At 40.9% G+C, this 16,370-nt stretch overlaps 1 protein-coding gene and 1 long non-coding RNA gene across 2 annotated transcripts in view; one reads left to right on the forward strand and one right to left on the reverse strand.

Annotated features, from left to right (window-relative positions):
- lama2 (laminin subunit alpha 2) overlaps positions 1-16,370 on the reverse strand; it is a 630,991-nt gene that overhangs the window by 77,635 nt on the left and 536,986 nt on the right. Inside the window, 1 exon segment of the mRNA XM_062978830.1 lies at positions 9,567-9,721. Coding sequence (XP_062834900.1) covers positions 9,567-9,721 — 155 coding nt within the window.
- The window catches only part of LOC134298468 (uncharacterized), a 46,362-nt gene that overhangs the window by 15,686 nt on the left and 14,306 nt on the right, over positions 1-16,370 (forward strand). The gene's annotated exons all lie outside the window — the stretch shown is intronic.

The following is a 16,370-nucleotide window of genomic DNA, read 5'->3' on the forward strand; positions in this document are numbered from 1 at the left end:
ATTATTAACATTGATGCTGGGTGGCCATCTGTCAGGGGTGCTTTGCTTGTGCTTTCGGTGCACAAAGGCAGTAGGGGATTGGACTCAATGGCCCAAAGGGTCTCTTCCAACCTTCTTTATTATTATTATTATATTATTATTATTAACATTGAGGCGGGGTGGGCATCTGTCAGGGGTGTTTTGCTTGTGCTTTCGGTGCACAAAGGCAGAAGGGGATTGGACTCAATGGCCCAAAGGGTCTCTTCCAACCCTCTTTTTTATTATTATTGCTGTTTTTATTATTATTATTATTATTATTATTATTATTATTATTATTAACATTGTGGCTGTGTGGCCATTTGTCAGGGATGCTTTGCTTATGCTTTCGGTGCACAAAGGCAGAAGGGGATTGGACTCAATGGCCCAAAGGGTCTCTTCCAACCCTCTTTTCATTATTATTGCTGTTATTATTATTATTATTATTATTATTATTATTATTAATAATAATAATAATAATTATTATTATTATTATTGCTCGGTGGCCAACTATAGTCCGGCCCTCCAATGGTCCGAAGGATTGTGAACTGGCCCCCCGTTTAAAACGTTTGGGGACCCCTGTGCTAGACTGATATTAAACCACAAGGTTTCAAGCATAGTTACTAAGTATGGAATGAGATAAAATGTAACAGGATATAAAAAAGATGCATGTATTTTGAACCTTTTAATCTGAACAAAGTGTTGCCACTGGGGATGAATTATTGAATTTCTATCAGTACTGAGTTTGTCATCCAGTATGAATGGAAAACAATTCAGAGATTTCTACTCAGAGATGGTAAAGGAAAATTATCTTAGAAATGAAAGAAACAATTTTTGGTTTTGTCTTTAGGTATACTAAGTGTTATTTTTTAAAAATTAAACAAGATATTTTGTAATTATTATCATTCATGTATTCCTTTTTGTATTTCTCCTGGAGGCAGCTTGATGCTTTGACTTTTGGACTTAAATTAAACCATAGCTCGCTGAACATTCATCTCTAGGGATTTACTTTACAGATTCTTGCGGGTCATATGGCAAAGAAGTTTAGCGTTACCAGCTGATCCCTGAGTTTAAAATGTAATTACATTGGGAAGAAAGATTCGGGACTCTGTAATGAGGCTAGAAAATGATGCTCTTAACCCAAGGACACAAGGTGAAGAAAATCAAGAAAACGAGAAAGCGATTCCACTTAATATTCTTGGCAATTCTGCAAAGGTGTTATCAGATTCCTTATACAGCAGCTATGCTTGATGATAATAAAACTTAACAAGTGTCCAAAAGTGAGGTCTGGATCAGGCAATTATCAGATATTTTAGAGAAATTACTTAATTGTGTTTACTAATGTTTGTCAAGATTGTTCATGTAATTGTATTTTCAATTTTTATGAAAAAGCAGGACAGTGAAGAAAATTCCTTTCCTAGGGCACTTCCTATTATACATGTATTCATAGAAACATGTGATCATAGGACCAATGTCATGGTTCCACTCCATGCCAATGTAATAATAATAATAATAATAATAATAATAATAATAATAATAATAATAATATAATTGTGCAGTTTTCTGGCATTGTATATTTCTGTTGCTTCTGTGACTGTTCATTTGTATTTTTATTCTGTAGCCCACTTCAACAATTTATGATGGACCATGACCAGCATATATAAGAATGGGCACAGATGCCCGAAATAGGGGAATCACAGTTCCCAAATAAAAGGGCAGGTTAAAAACATGTTATAAGAGAAACAGATAAAAAACAGACTATGCTTATAGTTTAAATAGCAGGGGAGGCTAATAGTAAGTATCAAACCACTGGGAGGCTCTAAAGGGAGATAGAGGGGGCATTTGCAGCATTTCAGTTATAACAAATAGCTCTGGCTGCATTCCTGGTAGATAGCTGCCCTGCGGAGTCAGTCATTGTCTGGTGTTAATTGCTGCCACACAGAACCTGGCGACACTATGGGTTATCGCAGAGCAGGAGTCCGAGAGCAGCAGGGAGGTGTAGTATCTTTCAGTGCGGCCTGGATATTTTAAAAGCCAAGGAGTGATGAAATTGATTCTAATATCTCTATAGAACATACACTGGAGGAGCACGTGCTCAGTTGTTTCGGTATGGCCAGACTCACATGGGCATAGTCTCTTCTGGGCAGGGGTCTTCCGGTACCTCCCCTCCAGTACTGCCAATGGAAGGGCATGGCATCTTGCGAGAGTGAAGGCTCTACGATGTTTAGGTACCTCCAGGTTTGCTAAGTAAGCCATGGGAGCGATGAGATATCTGTTCTGCACTAATGTTGAAGACTGGAGAGCAGGCTAAGTTGGATTGTCACTCTGTATCCAGGATCCATTGACTGGATCCTTAGCTTGGTCCCATGCCATACTTAGTAGATGTTCTTGAGAGAAGCCTAGAGTTGCGATTTTTGTTGCCACTACCTTGTTTCATGTAGATTGAAACTCGTCTCTCAGAGTTAGCAGGGCAAGGCCACATGACGAGTGAGACCGATACAGCCAGTAATTGAGAGTGGTTATCCAGACTCTCACCTCCACTCTCACGAGGCCTGTATCTAATTGCAGGATGGTGTTTGAGACACATCTGGGGACCTGCATCACCAATCTTAAATTTTTTGATTGTACCTGCTCCAGGGGGGCATAGTTTGAATAGGGGCCGAGCTATTGGTTTTACCTCAAATATCTTAAGTGCTGCTGGAATGTAGTGGCCTCCTCCCATCTTGAGAAACTTTAGGATAGCGTATGAGCTCTTTTGTCTCAGCTACATATTCAGCATGTACTTTCCTATTTCCAGTGCAGTGGAAGAATACCCCCAGGTATTTAAAGTTTGAGACCTGTTCAATGTTGTGTCTATCCTGGGAATTTCCTGGGAAAAAACAATGTAAATGGAGTAAATTGGGAAATGATCACTCTCAGGTTTGGGCATGATTTTTAGAGCTTTTGCGTAGGGGATAAGATCCCCTGAGATGGCTATATAGTCTATAGTGCTAGTTTTTTCACCTGAGAGGAAGGTGAATTCACCTGGATAATCTCCTTTCAGTGCCCCATTTAATATGTAGAGATTTAGCCTATATGTTATTCTGGCTAGGCATAGGCCTGCAAAATTCAATTTCTGGTCTTTGGACCAGCGGGGGGGAAGGGGTCCTTCTTCCTCACTAGCTGGTGGTGGATAGTTCTGCTGCTTAGAGAGAGATCATCTGGGCTCATCCTTGCATTAAGGTCACCTCCCAACACTATAGATGCATCAGGATTCTGCAATATAAGTTCCTCAGCATAGGATTCCAGCTCCATCCATGCAGCTTTGATTTGGGCTTTTTTACTTATAGGGGGTATGTAGGCATTTATTATCAGCACTTTATGGTTAATAAGCTGAATTAAAATAGCCATGGCGCTTGGCATTACTGTAGGTAGAGATGTTACCTTTACACGTAACTTGTTGCAGATTAGGATTGTTAAACCTCCTTTGGCTCTCCCATATCTGTTTGGGGGCTCAGCCTTTATTGAATAGGATTGGAATCCGTTACTTGAAATATCATCTATCACCCAGGTGTCCTGCATCAGTATGATGTGATGCTGGGCTAGGTAATCTAAAAAGGAGGGTTCTTTTATAGAGGACTTCCACCCTGCAGTATTCCATGAAAGAATGCTGAGTTTGTTCTCGCATGGTGGTATGAACGGTACAGATTCTGAGAGTCAATTTATATCTGCATCTTGGGCAATGCTGCCAATTTCTCTGGTGAACACACAGTTGTTATAGGGGTCTCTTTTCTTTTCGGATTGTTGGCACGTTTGTTGATTATGGTACTGTTCTTCAGTGATAAGTTTGTTCTGTTTTGGCATTGACATTTCTTATATCGAAGTTGTATCTCCATCCTTCCAGGGTGCCAGGCACTGAATTGGGGTCAGGATGGAGGCCTCGTCCTCCTCCTCGTTCTGCATCAATATATTGTTGACAAAACCTGTTTCCAGGCTTACCTCAGTTAAGGAAGTAGTAGTTTTGAAGGATGCCTTGCCACTAGTGGAATGAGGTTTGGGTGAGACTTCAGTTAAAGCTGTTGTAAGGATACTAGGAGCCTCCAGTGGCACAGTGTGTTAAAGCACTGAGCTGCTTGAACTTGCAGATCGAAAGGTCGCAGGTTTGAATCTGGGGAGCAGAGTGAGCATCCGCTGTTAGCTCCAGTTTCTGCCAACCTAGCAGTTCGAAAACATGCCAATGTGAGTAGATTAATAGGTACCGCTCCGGCAGGAAGGTAACGGTGTTCCATGCAGTCATGCCAGCCACATGACCTCGGAGGTGTCTATGGACAATGCCGGCTCTTCAGCTTAGAAATGGAGATGAGCACCCCAGAGTCGGACACGACTGGACTTAACGTCAGGGGAAACCTTTACCTTTACCTTTAGAATATTAGATGGGGCAGACCTGACGCTGGAGTTGGGCAACGCGGCACAATTCCTTGGGGTCTCACAATCTAGGGTAATTAGATCTGCAGACTCAGGTTCGTGGAATGTTTTGCTATCCCTAAGGTAATGCTTGGGTTTGTTATTTTTTCAAATGTAGGTTCTGCATCCCAGGAGTGTACAGTAGAGTCTCACTTATCCAACATAAACGGGCCGGCAGAACGCTGGATAAGCGGATATGTTGGATAATAAGGGGAGATTAAGGAGAAGCCTATGAAACATCAAATTAGGTTATGATTTTACAAATTAAGCACCAAAACATCATTTTATACAACAGATCTGGCAGAAAAAGTAGTTCAATACGCAGTAATGCTACGTAGTAATTACTGTATTTACAAATTTCGTACCAAAATATCATGATATATTGAAAACATTGACTACAAAAATGCGTTGGATAATCCAAAACGTTGGATAAGCGAGTGTTGGATAAGTGAGACTCTACTGTATCTTCCTGTGCTCTGCTGAATGTGTTTGACTCTAGAGATCAAGGGGAGAATACAGTTATTGTGAAAGAGGCCTTTTACAGCAAGATTAGATCTTAGGCACAGCAGTAGTGAGGGTATATGGTCTGAGGAAAAGGTTAATATCACCCTTGTATGATGAACGTCAGAGGTCAGCATTTCTACAGAGTAGAGGTCGATTTGTTTCCTTTCTCTTTTAAGCAGATGTTGCAGATGTTTTCTAGAGTGATAGATGGTGTTCCAGGGAGGGAGTAGTAGCAAACTGGTAAGCAGATCTTCTTAGGTGAAAGTACCAGTTTTAAGGAGTTTGTTACCTTATGTAAATGCAGTTAAGCTTCTTCGGGGCTAAATCAGAGGTGGTCTGTCTATGTTGTTTTATTTCTTTCTGCATTGTAATGATAGAGTCAACTTTGAAGTTGAGGTCTCTGAGTTTATTGTATAGGTGCTCAACCGTGGTAGCAACCAGTTGGAACATGTGTGAGTAGCTTGTCTCGACCACTTGCTCAGAGGTTTGAACGCCTTTATCTCCCTTCTGTGGTTGTTGCTATTATTGTTTGACAGAACTGAGTTATTCACATCACTTGGCTTGTGCTTCTTCAAACTCTCACTTCCCCCATTTTCCCCGATTTCTCTTTCTGCAAGAGCGGAGAACCGGTTTGAACAGAAGTCAGCAATCCTCTTTTGTTTAGATGTAGGAGCTGAAAGGGGAGTACTGTTTTCTGCTTCTCTCGAGCGTTTCTTTCTCCTTATGTTGTTACCACAAAGCTTATTAACTTGTTAACTTATCAGCAACACGGTATGTTTGATCTAGCCCAGCAATCAAATTATTTTGTTAGAAGGAAAATAAATAAAAGGAGAGGCATTTGAGTCTATTTAAGAATCTTACTGCTGCCGAGTGGAGCTGCCCTCAGATGCGTCTGCTCCCTCCACTTGTCGATGGATGTCCAGATTCAGCAGCATCCACAGTGGTACTATTTATTCTGGGCGACAACTGAGCCAGTATAGACTTTGTTTTGGTTTGTTTCGCCATAGTACTAATGGGTTAGTGCTTTTAGTTCTACTCCTCAAGTGAGACCTCTCTAGCTTGGTTGGATCTGCTGGTAGTTACACTACCGCCAGCACAGCTCTCAGCATCCTTGGAGGATTTAAGCCCCCCACCACAAGGTAAGGAGAAGACCTGGCTATGACTCACCAATGGGACACTGAAGAAGGAGACAGAAGGCCTGATTCTTGCAGCCCAGGAGCAAGACATCAGAACAAAGGCAATTAAGGCCAAGATCGAAAAACCAGCTAGTGACCCAAAATGCAGACTCTGCAAGGAAGCTGGCGAAACTATTGATCATAAGTGTAGTTCCAGCGGAGGTAACCGAGGTACCTGTCTGTCCGATTTTGTGGGATTCTTTCCGGCTTGTTCTTCCTGATGACGTGGAGGGGATTCTTGGGTCTGTGAGGGCGACCACTTGCGCTCTGGATCCTTGTCCCTCTTGGCTGGTTAAGCTAGCCAAAGATGGGTTGGTGGAGTGGTTTATGGCTATGATAAATGCCTCCCTGGGTCAGGGGTCAGTTCCATCCTGCTTTAAGCAGGAAGTGGTAAAACTGCTACTAAAAAAGACCTCGTTAGACCCATCTGTATATAACAACTACAGACCAATTTCCAGCCTCCCGTTTTTGGGTAAGGTTCTGGAGCGGGTGGTTGCCACACAGCTCCAGGAGTTCCTCGATGACACTGATTTTCTGGACCACTCGCAGTCTGGCTTCAGGCCTGGGCACAGCACCGAGATGGCTTTGGTCGCCTTGGTGGATGACCTCCGCAGGGAGCTGGACAGGGGGAGTGTGACCCTGCTGGTTCTCTTGGACATCTCAGCGGCTTTCGATACCATCGACCATGGTATCCTTCTGGGGAAGCTCTCCGGGATGGGGCTCGGTGTCACGGTTTTGCTGTGGCTCCGGTCCTTCCTGGAGGGTCGTTCCCAGATGGTGAAGCTGGGGGATACCTGCTCGGACCCCTGGCCATTGACCTGTGGGGTCCCGCAAGGATCTATCTTATCCCCCATGCTATTTAACATCTACATGAAACCGCTGGGAGAGGTCATCCGGAGTTTTGGAGGGTGTTGCCATCTCTACGCAGGTGACATGCAAATCCACTACTCGTTTCCATCTGATTCCAAGGAAGCCCCTCGGATGCTGAACCAGTGCTTGGCTGCTGTGGCGGACTGGATGAGGAGGAACAAGCTGAGGATTAATCCTGACAAGACAGAGGCCCTCCTGGTCAGTCGCTCGTCGGATTGGGGTATTGGGTGGCAACCTGTGCTGGATGGGGTTGCACTCCCCCTGAAATCACAGGTCCGCAGTTTGGGGGTCCTCCTGGACTCAGCCTTGACGCTTGAGGCGCAGGTGTCGGCGGTGGCCAGGAGGGCCTTCACACAACTCAAACTTGTGCGCCAACTGCGACCATACCTTGTGAAGTCTGACTTGACCACGGTGGTGCATGCCTTAGTTACCTCTAGACTGGACTACTGTAATGCGCTCTACGTGGGGCTTCCCTTGAAGACAGCCTGGAAACTACAATTGGTCCAGCGTTACAGGGAGAGATCTACTCCCTTGTTTAAGGAGCTCCATTGGCTGCTGTTTATTTTCCGGTCCCAATTCAAGGTGTATACCATCACTTATAAAGCCCTAAACGGTTTGGGACCCACCTACCTTCGTGACCGTATCTCCTATCATAAGCCTATCCGATCCCTTCGATCATCAGGGGAAGCTCTCCTATCGCCACTGCCAATATCCCAGACCTGCCTTGTGGGAACAAGGGAGAGGGGCTTTTCTGCTGTGGCCCCCCGACTGTGGAACGCACTGCCCATTGAGATTAGGCAAGCCCCCACATTAGTAGCCTTCAAAAAATTTGAAACCATGGCTCTTCCGTGGTGCTTTTGGAGAGTAACTATTTCAACTATTTTATATTTCTATTCCGTTGCTCCCTCTAATATCTATCCTCTAGACTATACCACTTCCTTATAACCCTGTTCACTATGGTTTTGCTTTATGTTTCTCTCACCCCGAGTTTTAACTTAATGTTCATGTGGACCGCCCTCGTTCTCATTGTCCCCTTGATTTGTACTGTAATTGGATATTATTATTTATTGTATCGCTTATTGTGTTGTGATGTGTTGTTTTTATATGCTGTTTATATTGTATTGCTTTGGGCATGGCCCCATGTAAGCTGCCCCGAGTCCCCGTTGGGGAGATGGTGGCGGGGTATAAATAAAGTATTATTATTATTATTATTATTATTATTATTATTATTATTATTATTATCCTCAGCTGCTGTAAGAAAATTAGCACAGACAGACTACAAACAGAGGCACAACTATGTGGCCCAAATGATTCATTGGAATTTATGTCACAAGTACCACCTGCCAGCAATAAAGAACTGGTGGGATCACAAACCTTCAAAGATAGTGGAAAATGAGCACACAAAAATACTGTGGGACTTTTGAATCCAGACTGACAAAGTTTTGAAACACAACACACCAGACCTCACAGTTGTGAAAAAGAAAAAAGTTTGAATTATTGATGTCGCCATACCATGTGACAGTCAAATTGATGAAAAACAGGAAAAACTCAGCTTATCAGGATTTCAAGATCGAACTGCAAAGGCTCTGCCGTAAACCAGTACAGGTGGTCCCAGGGGTAATTGGCACACTGGGTGCTGTGCCAAAAGATCTCAGCCAACATTTGGAAACATTGACAAAATTACGATCTGTCAACCTTACTGGGATCTGCGCACATCATTTGAAAATACATCATATAGTCCTAAACACTTGGGAAGTGTTCGACTTGTGATTTTGTGATACGAAATCCAGCATATATATCTCATTTTCTGTGTCATACTATGTCTTTGTGTCAATAATAATAATAATAATAATAACAACAACTTTATGTATACCCTGCTCCATCTCCCAAAATGGAGCAGCTTACAATAATAAAATAAAACATATTAGATAATATAAACAAAATACATAATATATCAAATTAAGATAAAATTAATGTAAAACACCAACCATCAATAAACGATTATTATATAAAAGCACTTTGAGCAACATTAAAAAAATTCCCTATTGCTATGGTAAAATAAGCTATAAAATCTGATTGGTGATTATTGGATATTCTAACATTTCGCAATTGTTGAAAGCCTGTTTTAAAAAGCCAAGTTTTCAATTCCTTCCTAAAGATCATGAACATGGGTGCTTGCATAATTTCCCGGGGGGGAGGGGGGCACAACCGAGAAGGCCCTCTCCCTTGTCCCTACCAACCACGTTTGCAATCATGGTGGGATTGCGAGGAGGGCCTCCCATCAGATCTTAAAGCCCGGACAGGGTTCATAGGGGAAGATGCAGTTGTATATATGTAAATGCTGTCGTCTTTTTTATGCCCTTGTTGACACAAAAATAATTCAAATGGTGATAGCTATTTCATTCCAATGTTTCATTCACATGCACTGGTTTTCTAGGACTCACTTGTCAGCAAAGGTGAAATTTTAACTTTATATATTTTTCCTGGTATCTTTTAATGGACAGTATAGAATAGAATGGTCAAAGAAGCAGCATAAGCTATTTAGATAGAAGGACTTACAGAATTGGCTTGCTTCCTGGCTTGATTTATTAGGTCTTTAATGTGAGAGATGTTTTTCCCTAGGTTGTCTTGAAGTTGTTTGATTGGTTTGAGCTTATCCATCAACCGATCTGCCTCTTCTTCCAGGTTTCTCACTGTGTCATCTGCATCAGCAACTTTGTACAAGAAAAACAACAACATGGAAGATTTAATAGGAGATTAAAACATCATTAGTAAAACTGAGAATGATATGTGCAAATGGTTTCTTAATCTGGGGATGAATGCCATACCCATATATTCTCCCCCTTTCCCCTCCTTAATCCAAAGATCTTTACCATGTTGTGTCAAACCAGTTCCCCATTACATCTGTAAGAGGAGCCAATGATTTCATTTGGGATTCTGATGACAGTACAAGAATCTACTTCTTTCAATGTGGTTGTGAGTTCCTGATTAAACCACAGTTTTCTAATTCAGATGTAACAATAGGCTGTAGATTAAAGTAAACATACCACAAATGCCAAAAAGCTGTGTGAGAAAGGAGGGACAAGATGATGAGGAGTGCATGATGGCTCATTGCCAGATTAATAAACTGTGGTTTATTAAATCAAGATTGCTATCTAACCTGGCCTTCTGTTACCAGTTTATTTTGAAAGGATGCAGAATTATTGAAACAATCATTGGTTTAGAGACAAAACAGGAGCAAGAGCAAGATTAAAAAAGTGATCTATGTGTGAAGTTATAGCTTTGTTTGAAATTACTTCAGTTATCCTGTAATGTGAAAAGGCCAAAGGTCAGAAAATTGAAAGCTAAGAATGCAGGTGTTTATTTCACTTATTCAATCTATTTGAATTAAAAATATTTTATAGATTAGTAGAAAAAAAGCATGGATTAGTTTTGCAGTTTCAAATTACAAAAAGAAAAGAATGGCCTTATGTCAAAATACTAACACCCAAATAAAGCACAGCAATGATAATGTGTTGGGAGGAATATACTGTGGGAGAGGGCCTTCTTCAATGTGGTGCCTGGTGATGAAATAGTCATCCTTTGGAAGTCGGATAAGTACTGACTTTGCAGTCATTCTGATCCCAAATAAAAACTTCAATTTTCATAAAAGACTTTTCAAAGCAGTGACTGAATGTAACATCTGTATATAGTCATGTCTGCATATTATTTCTAATATTTTTTGGCATAAATGTGGACCACTTTTTAAAGGGAGAGATTTCACCAGTCAAGTCTTGCCCATAGTCTATCATGCCATTGAAAGCTTAAAATATCAAATTGTCAAAATATGGCTGCCTCTCGCCTGCTGCCCCACAGAGGAAATAATAGCCAAATGAAAGGTTTACATTCTGGGTGCAGACTGACCACACAGAGCTCTCAGAAAGCCCTTTCCCTCCCTGTTTGCAAAATCCAACAGGAAGCCTGCTGATATGGAGCCATATACTTGTGTCAGCCAAGGAAGGGGTCTTAGCAAAGAGAGATGTGTGGCTCTTCATAGCCTGGCTTCTGTCATTTCTCTCTGCTGAGACAGGAGTTTGTCTCCTTCCTATGCTGTGAGAGGGGCATAAAGGGCTACCCATCAGATCTGGCACATGGAGAAGGAGTTGCTCTCAGGAGTTCATGGGCAATGTTGCCCACTGCTGCCCTCATCTTTGCCTATAGAGCTGTATGTCTGAACCCACATACAATGAGATCATATGTGGACAGACTGTACATACATGGTTTTAGAATCTTCTAACTTTTTAAATTGTGGAATGGTTTAATATATTTTTTACCATTTTAGTTATTTTGTTGCTTAAATTATTACTATTCTTATCTTAAATTATTTAAACTGATTTTAGTATAAACGGTCCTGCATGGGGTGGGGTGTAAATATTTTAAATCAATCAATCAATCAATCAATCAATAATACAAGAGTGACTGCATGTGTATCACATGCCCAACGTTAAATGATGATTGGGCAGCAAGATCTTCCAAAGCAGAACAAGGAAATCACAAATAACTAAAGATGTAAAGAACATCTACAAATTTTTATCCCTTTTAACAAGAAAAGTTGTCTCAATATACATACCGAAGAATGGGCAACCAACATGAATTTCTTCAGATTTCCATTTTTTTTTAAAATTATGAAATGAAAATATTAGAACAATTTATGCAAGAGAAATATTTTGCATAAGGCATAGTGCAACTTAAGAAAAAACATTTAAAAAAAGATGTTGGCTTTTGCATGAAAAGTTTTTATTTTTGTACAAAAATTCCTAAAATTCAAAAAGGTTGTTCAAAATGCTTATAGGTTTAAATGAGGGGGGACAGAAACAACTTTTGAAATAGTTAATTCTTGCATTAATATTGATATTCGGAATAGTTAAAAATAATTAGCTATTTATAATTAATTAATTTTCTATTATAACTAAGATATAATTGGGTCACATTTCAACACTAATGTAAAAAAACACCACCTCTTTTATAATGTAACTTAATTTTAACTACTTTTATTACACTTATAAGGATACACTTAAATGATGAAGACAAAAGACCTACATGTTCTCGTGTTGAATTATATGGAATAGTCTTGTGTGGGAGTGGGCAGACTATGTTTAATAACTTTGACCAGCAATTCGTAATATTTAGATTAAAAAACAAACACCAAAATTAACTATTTTAGTTACGTGATAAAATTCAAACATTAAAGAATAAAATTTTCATGTTTTAGGACTAAGTATATGTGTGTGTGTATGTGTGTGTGTGTGTGTGTGTGTGGGAGGGAGGGAGGGAGGAGAGAGAGAGAGAGAGAGAGAGAGAGAGAGAGAGAGAGAGAGAGAGAGAATGTATATACACACACACACACTCACACATCGTATCTCCTATCTCATTAATAAACAACAGGGTTATGGATTGAGGAGATTGGGTATGTTCAGCCTGGTGAAGAGAAGATAAAAAGGTGACATACTGCAATTTAAAAATAACTAGAGTGCTGTCCCAGAGAGGAGGGACCAGGTTAATTTTCTGCTGCCATAGAGGTTTAGGTAAGGTCTAATGGTTTTAAGATACAAGAGGATAGATTTAAATTAGACATTAGAAGGCGGGGACGAGAGACAGGGTGGCTCCTTGGCTGTGGAACTCCCTCCCTAGTGACATCCGGCAGGCTCCATCCCTTTTGAGTTTTAGAAAGAAAGTGAAGACCTGGCTATGTGAGCAAGTGTTCAAAGAATAAGTTTCGTTGGCTTCGACTCAGTCTGGACTAAGGTTTATGTACAAGGCTTTGTGGATGAATGGCTCAAGTATTTTGTATTATTTTAAATCTGTTTTTAATTGCTTATGTTTTATTCTTTTGTATTGTTGCATATTGGCATCGAATTCTGCCAGTTTTGTAAGCCGCCCTGAGTCCCTTCAGGTGAGAAGGGCAGGATAGAAATGATGGAAATAAATAAATAATAAATACTTTGTGACAGTAAGAGCTGTTAAACAATGAAACCAATTACCTGAGCAAGGGGTTGGAGTTGATGGCCTTCCAACTCTATGAGCCTATGATTATAAGGAACCCAGCATGGAGAAGTCTACATGTATAGTATTCTCTGCTCAGATCTCTATGCTCAACACATGGAGATCAAGAACTGGAAGCCATATGGTGTCTACCAGTGGAGCTCCTATTATTGTACATGCTGCATAATCTGATCTCATGAGCACTGACTGGTTGAATAAATTCAGCAGTCGTTAGACAATCACAATGTGATAATGAAATGGTAACAGCTGTCTCCTGTTTTTTACATCCAGCATCTCACATTCAGAGGCTCAGATGGAATTTTCACCCAGCTATCATGATCACTGAAAAGACACAACCTACATACATTTTACTAATTTTAAAAGGCCACAGAGAATAATCCTTATTAGTACCAAAAAGCTCAAGCAATTCTGTCTTTCCAATTCCTACTAATAACCAATTAGAATCATAGAACCATAGAATAGTAGAGTTGGAAAAGACCTCATGGGCCATCCAGTCCAACCCCCTGCCAAGAAGCAGGAAATCGCATTCATAGCACCCCCGACAGATGGCCATCCAGCCTCTGTTTAAAAGCCTCCAAAGAAGGAGCCTCCACCACAGTCCGGGGCAGAGAGTTCCACTGCCGAACAGCTCTCACAGTGAGGAAGTTCTTCCTAATGTTCAGGTGGAATCTCCTTTCCTGTAGTTTGAAGCCATTGTTCCATGTCCTAGTCTGCAGGACAGCAGAAAACAAGCTTGCTCCCTCCTCCCTATGACTTCCCCTCACATATTTGTACATGGCTATCATGTCTCCTCTCAGCCTTCTCTTCTGCAGGCTAAACATGCCCAGTTCTTTAAGCCTCTCCTCATAGGGCTTGTTCTCCAGACCTTTGATCATTTTAGTTGCCCTCCTCTGGACGCTCTCCAGCTTGTCAACATCTCCCTTCAACTGTGGTGCCCAAAATTGGACACAGTATTCCAGGTGTGGTCTGACCAAGGCAGAATAGAGGGGTAGCATGACTTCCCTGGATCTAGACGCTATTCCCCTATTGATGCAGGCCAGAATCCCGTTGGCTTTCTTAGCAGCCGCATCACATTGCTGGCTCATGTTTAACTTGTTGTCCACAAGGACTCCAAGATCTTTTTCACATGTACTGCTGTCTAGCCAGGTGTCCCAATTTAATTGAAAGATTCTATGTTATATCTAAACAGAAGTCAGGGGACCAAAATAAATGAATAAATGGATAGATAGATAGATAGATAGATGAACATATTCCATTCACAATTTCTACATTGCTGAATTTTGGAAAACCCCTGTTGGAAGCTGTGAAACCACTGTGGTTAACAGATAACCATGTACCAAAATACAGTATTGTGATTGATACTGTATTTTGAAATCCTTATTGACATTGCAATAATTTCTAAATAAATCATCTCAGGTTCACTAGATCCCCCAGTGACACAATGCGTTAAACTCTTGTGCCGGCAGCACTGCTGACCCACACGTCAGTGGTTCGAATCCGGGGAGAGCGGGTGAGTTCCCTCTGTCAGCTCCAGCTCTCCATGCGGGGACATGAGAGAAGGCTCCCACAAGGATGGTAAAACATCAAACATTTGGGCGTCCCCTGGGCAATGTCCTTGCAGATGGCCAGTTCTCTCACCAGAAGCGACTTGCAGTTTTTCAAGTTGCTCCTGACACACACACAAATCTCAGGTCCAGACAGAAGAAAAAAAGTTCTCTGTTGGTCTCTGTTTTTGACCCATTTTTACTGTAATGTTATATTCCTGTTTGTGCATCTCCAAGGTACAAAAGGTTTCTGTGTCACATTGGGGGGTGTAGCTGTGAATCTGACTTGCTAGAACATAGACAGCTTCCAAAGAAGGGTTTCCAAAATTCTCAGTGTTTTCTGACTTTTTTTTTTAACTTGATGATGAATAGTACCTTCTGCCATTCTTAATTTCATTTCTCAACTGTGATTATGATACATAAATATGGCATGGACATGTAACATCAGAAAATGCCCTGATCTGATAAATTTTTCACAGGTCACTAGTCTGAATGGGAGTGTTTGTACCATTGCTGGAATATTGGTCAGAGCATAATAGTTAGCTATTTTAATGTACTATCTTGCATAAGTACTATGCAAGTACTTTTGAAAAAACTAATGAAGCACAGAAATACAGAAAGAGGAAAACATCAAAAAGGGGAAGTGATAAAATTAAAACCTTATACGTACTGATTCCTGTAGGCAAGTTTTGATGATTTAAAAAAAGAAGAAGAAAAAACATGTAAGACAGTGAGTTTGAAAGACAAACATTAACACAACAAATGGATCAGTGAACATAAAACCGGAAGAGTTCATTGCCTAGCTAGCACATAGGTACTTGTGATTTGACACATGGTGTGTGTACACACACAGTCCAGATAGTCATTACATTGTTAGATGTAAGTCCTACTCAATTCAGTGAGATTTACCTTGAGCTTTTTTGTGTGTCAGGAGTGACTTGAGAAACTGCAAGTCGCTTCTGGTGTGAGAGAATTGGCCATCTGCAAGGACGTTGCCCAGGGGATGCCCGGATGTTTCACTATCCTGTGGGAGGCTTCTCTCATCTCCCTGCATGGGAAGCTGGAGCTGACAGATGGGAGCTCACCGTGCTCCCTGGGTTAATCCACTGACCTTTTAGTCAGCAGTCCTGCCAGCACAAGGGTTTAACCCGCTCCTATCTTGGACTCCTATCTTGGGCTGATGTGTATAGAATTGTGGATCTTATTTGATCTTATAATTTAGGCAGGCCAGCACTTGAGTGAGAAATCTCCAGGTGCTGTATTTCAGGGGCAAATCAACCCTGAGTATTCTTTGTCTGAGAAAATCCTATGGAATTCATGGGGCCATAATAAGTTGATAAGCCAGTTGAAGGCAGACACACCTAGTAAAAATTCATACCAAAGATGAGCCTTATTACTCTTTTTTACATGCTCTTTTGTTCTTCTTTATCATATCTCCCACCGTTCCCTTTTCATTTTTTAAGTTATCTCATTCGTAGTTAGCTTCAACAAAACCATGTTGTTTAAAACTCTGAGTTGGCCAATATTTAACTGGTGCAGAGCTACTGCTAACTATATTCTATATTTGATTTAAGGTGGCCAACTGATATAGTCATATTACACAGATCAGTTTCTGTGAGTTCTCCCCACCAAATAAATAAACCAAACAAAATCAGAGGAGAAACATACTAGATCACATAAAGATCAAAAACCTTAAATCAAATTAGAAGTATTCCCATACATAAATAAGCAAGCAGAAGTTTGTGGAGATTTTGGCAGTGTAACTCCTTAATTTAAC

The sequence above is a fragment of the Anolis carolinensis genome, chromosome 1 (genome assembly GCF_035594765.1).
Source record: "Anolis carolinensis isolate JA03-04 chromosome 1, rAnoCar3.1.pri, whole genome shotgun sequence".
Lineage (NCBI taxonomy): Eukaryota > Metazoa > Chordata > Lepidosauria > Squamata > Dactyloidae > Anolis > Anolis carolinensis.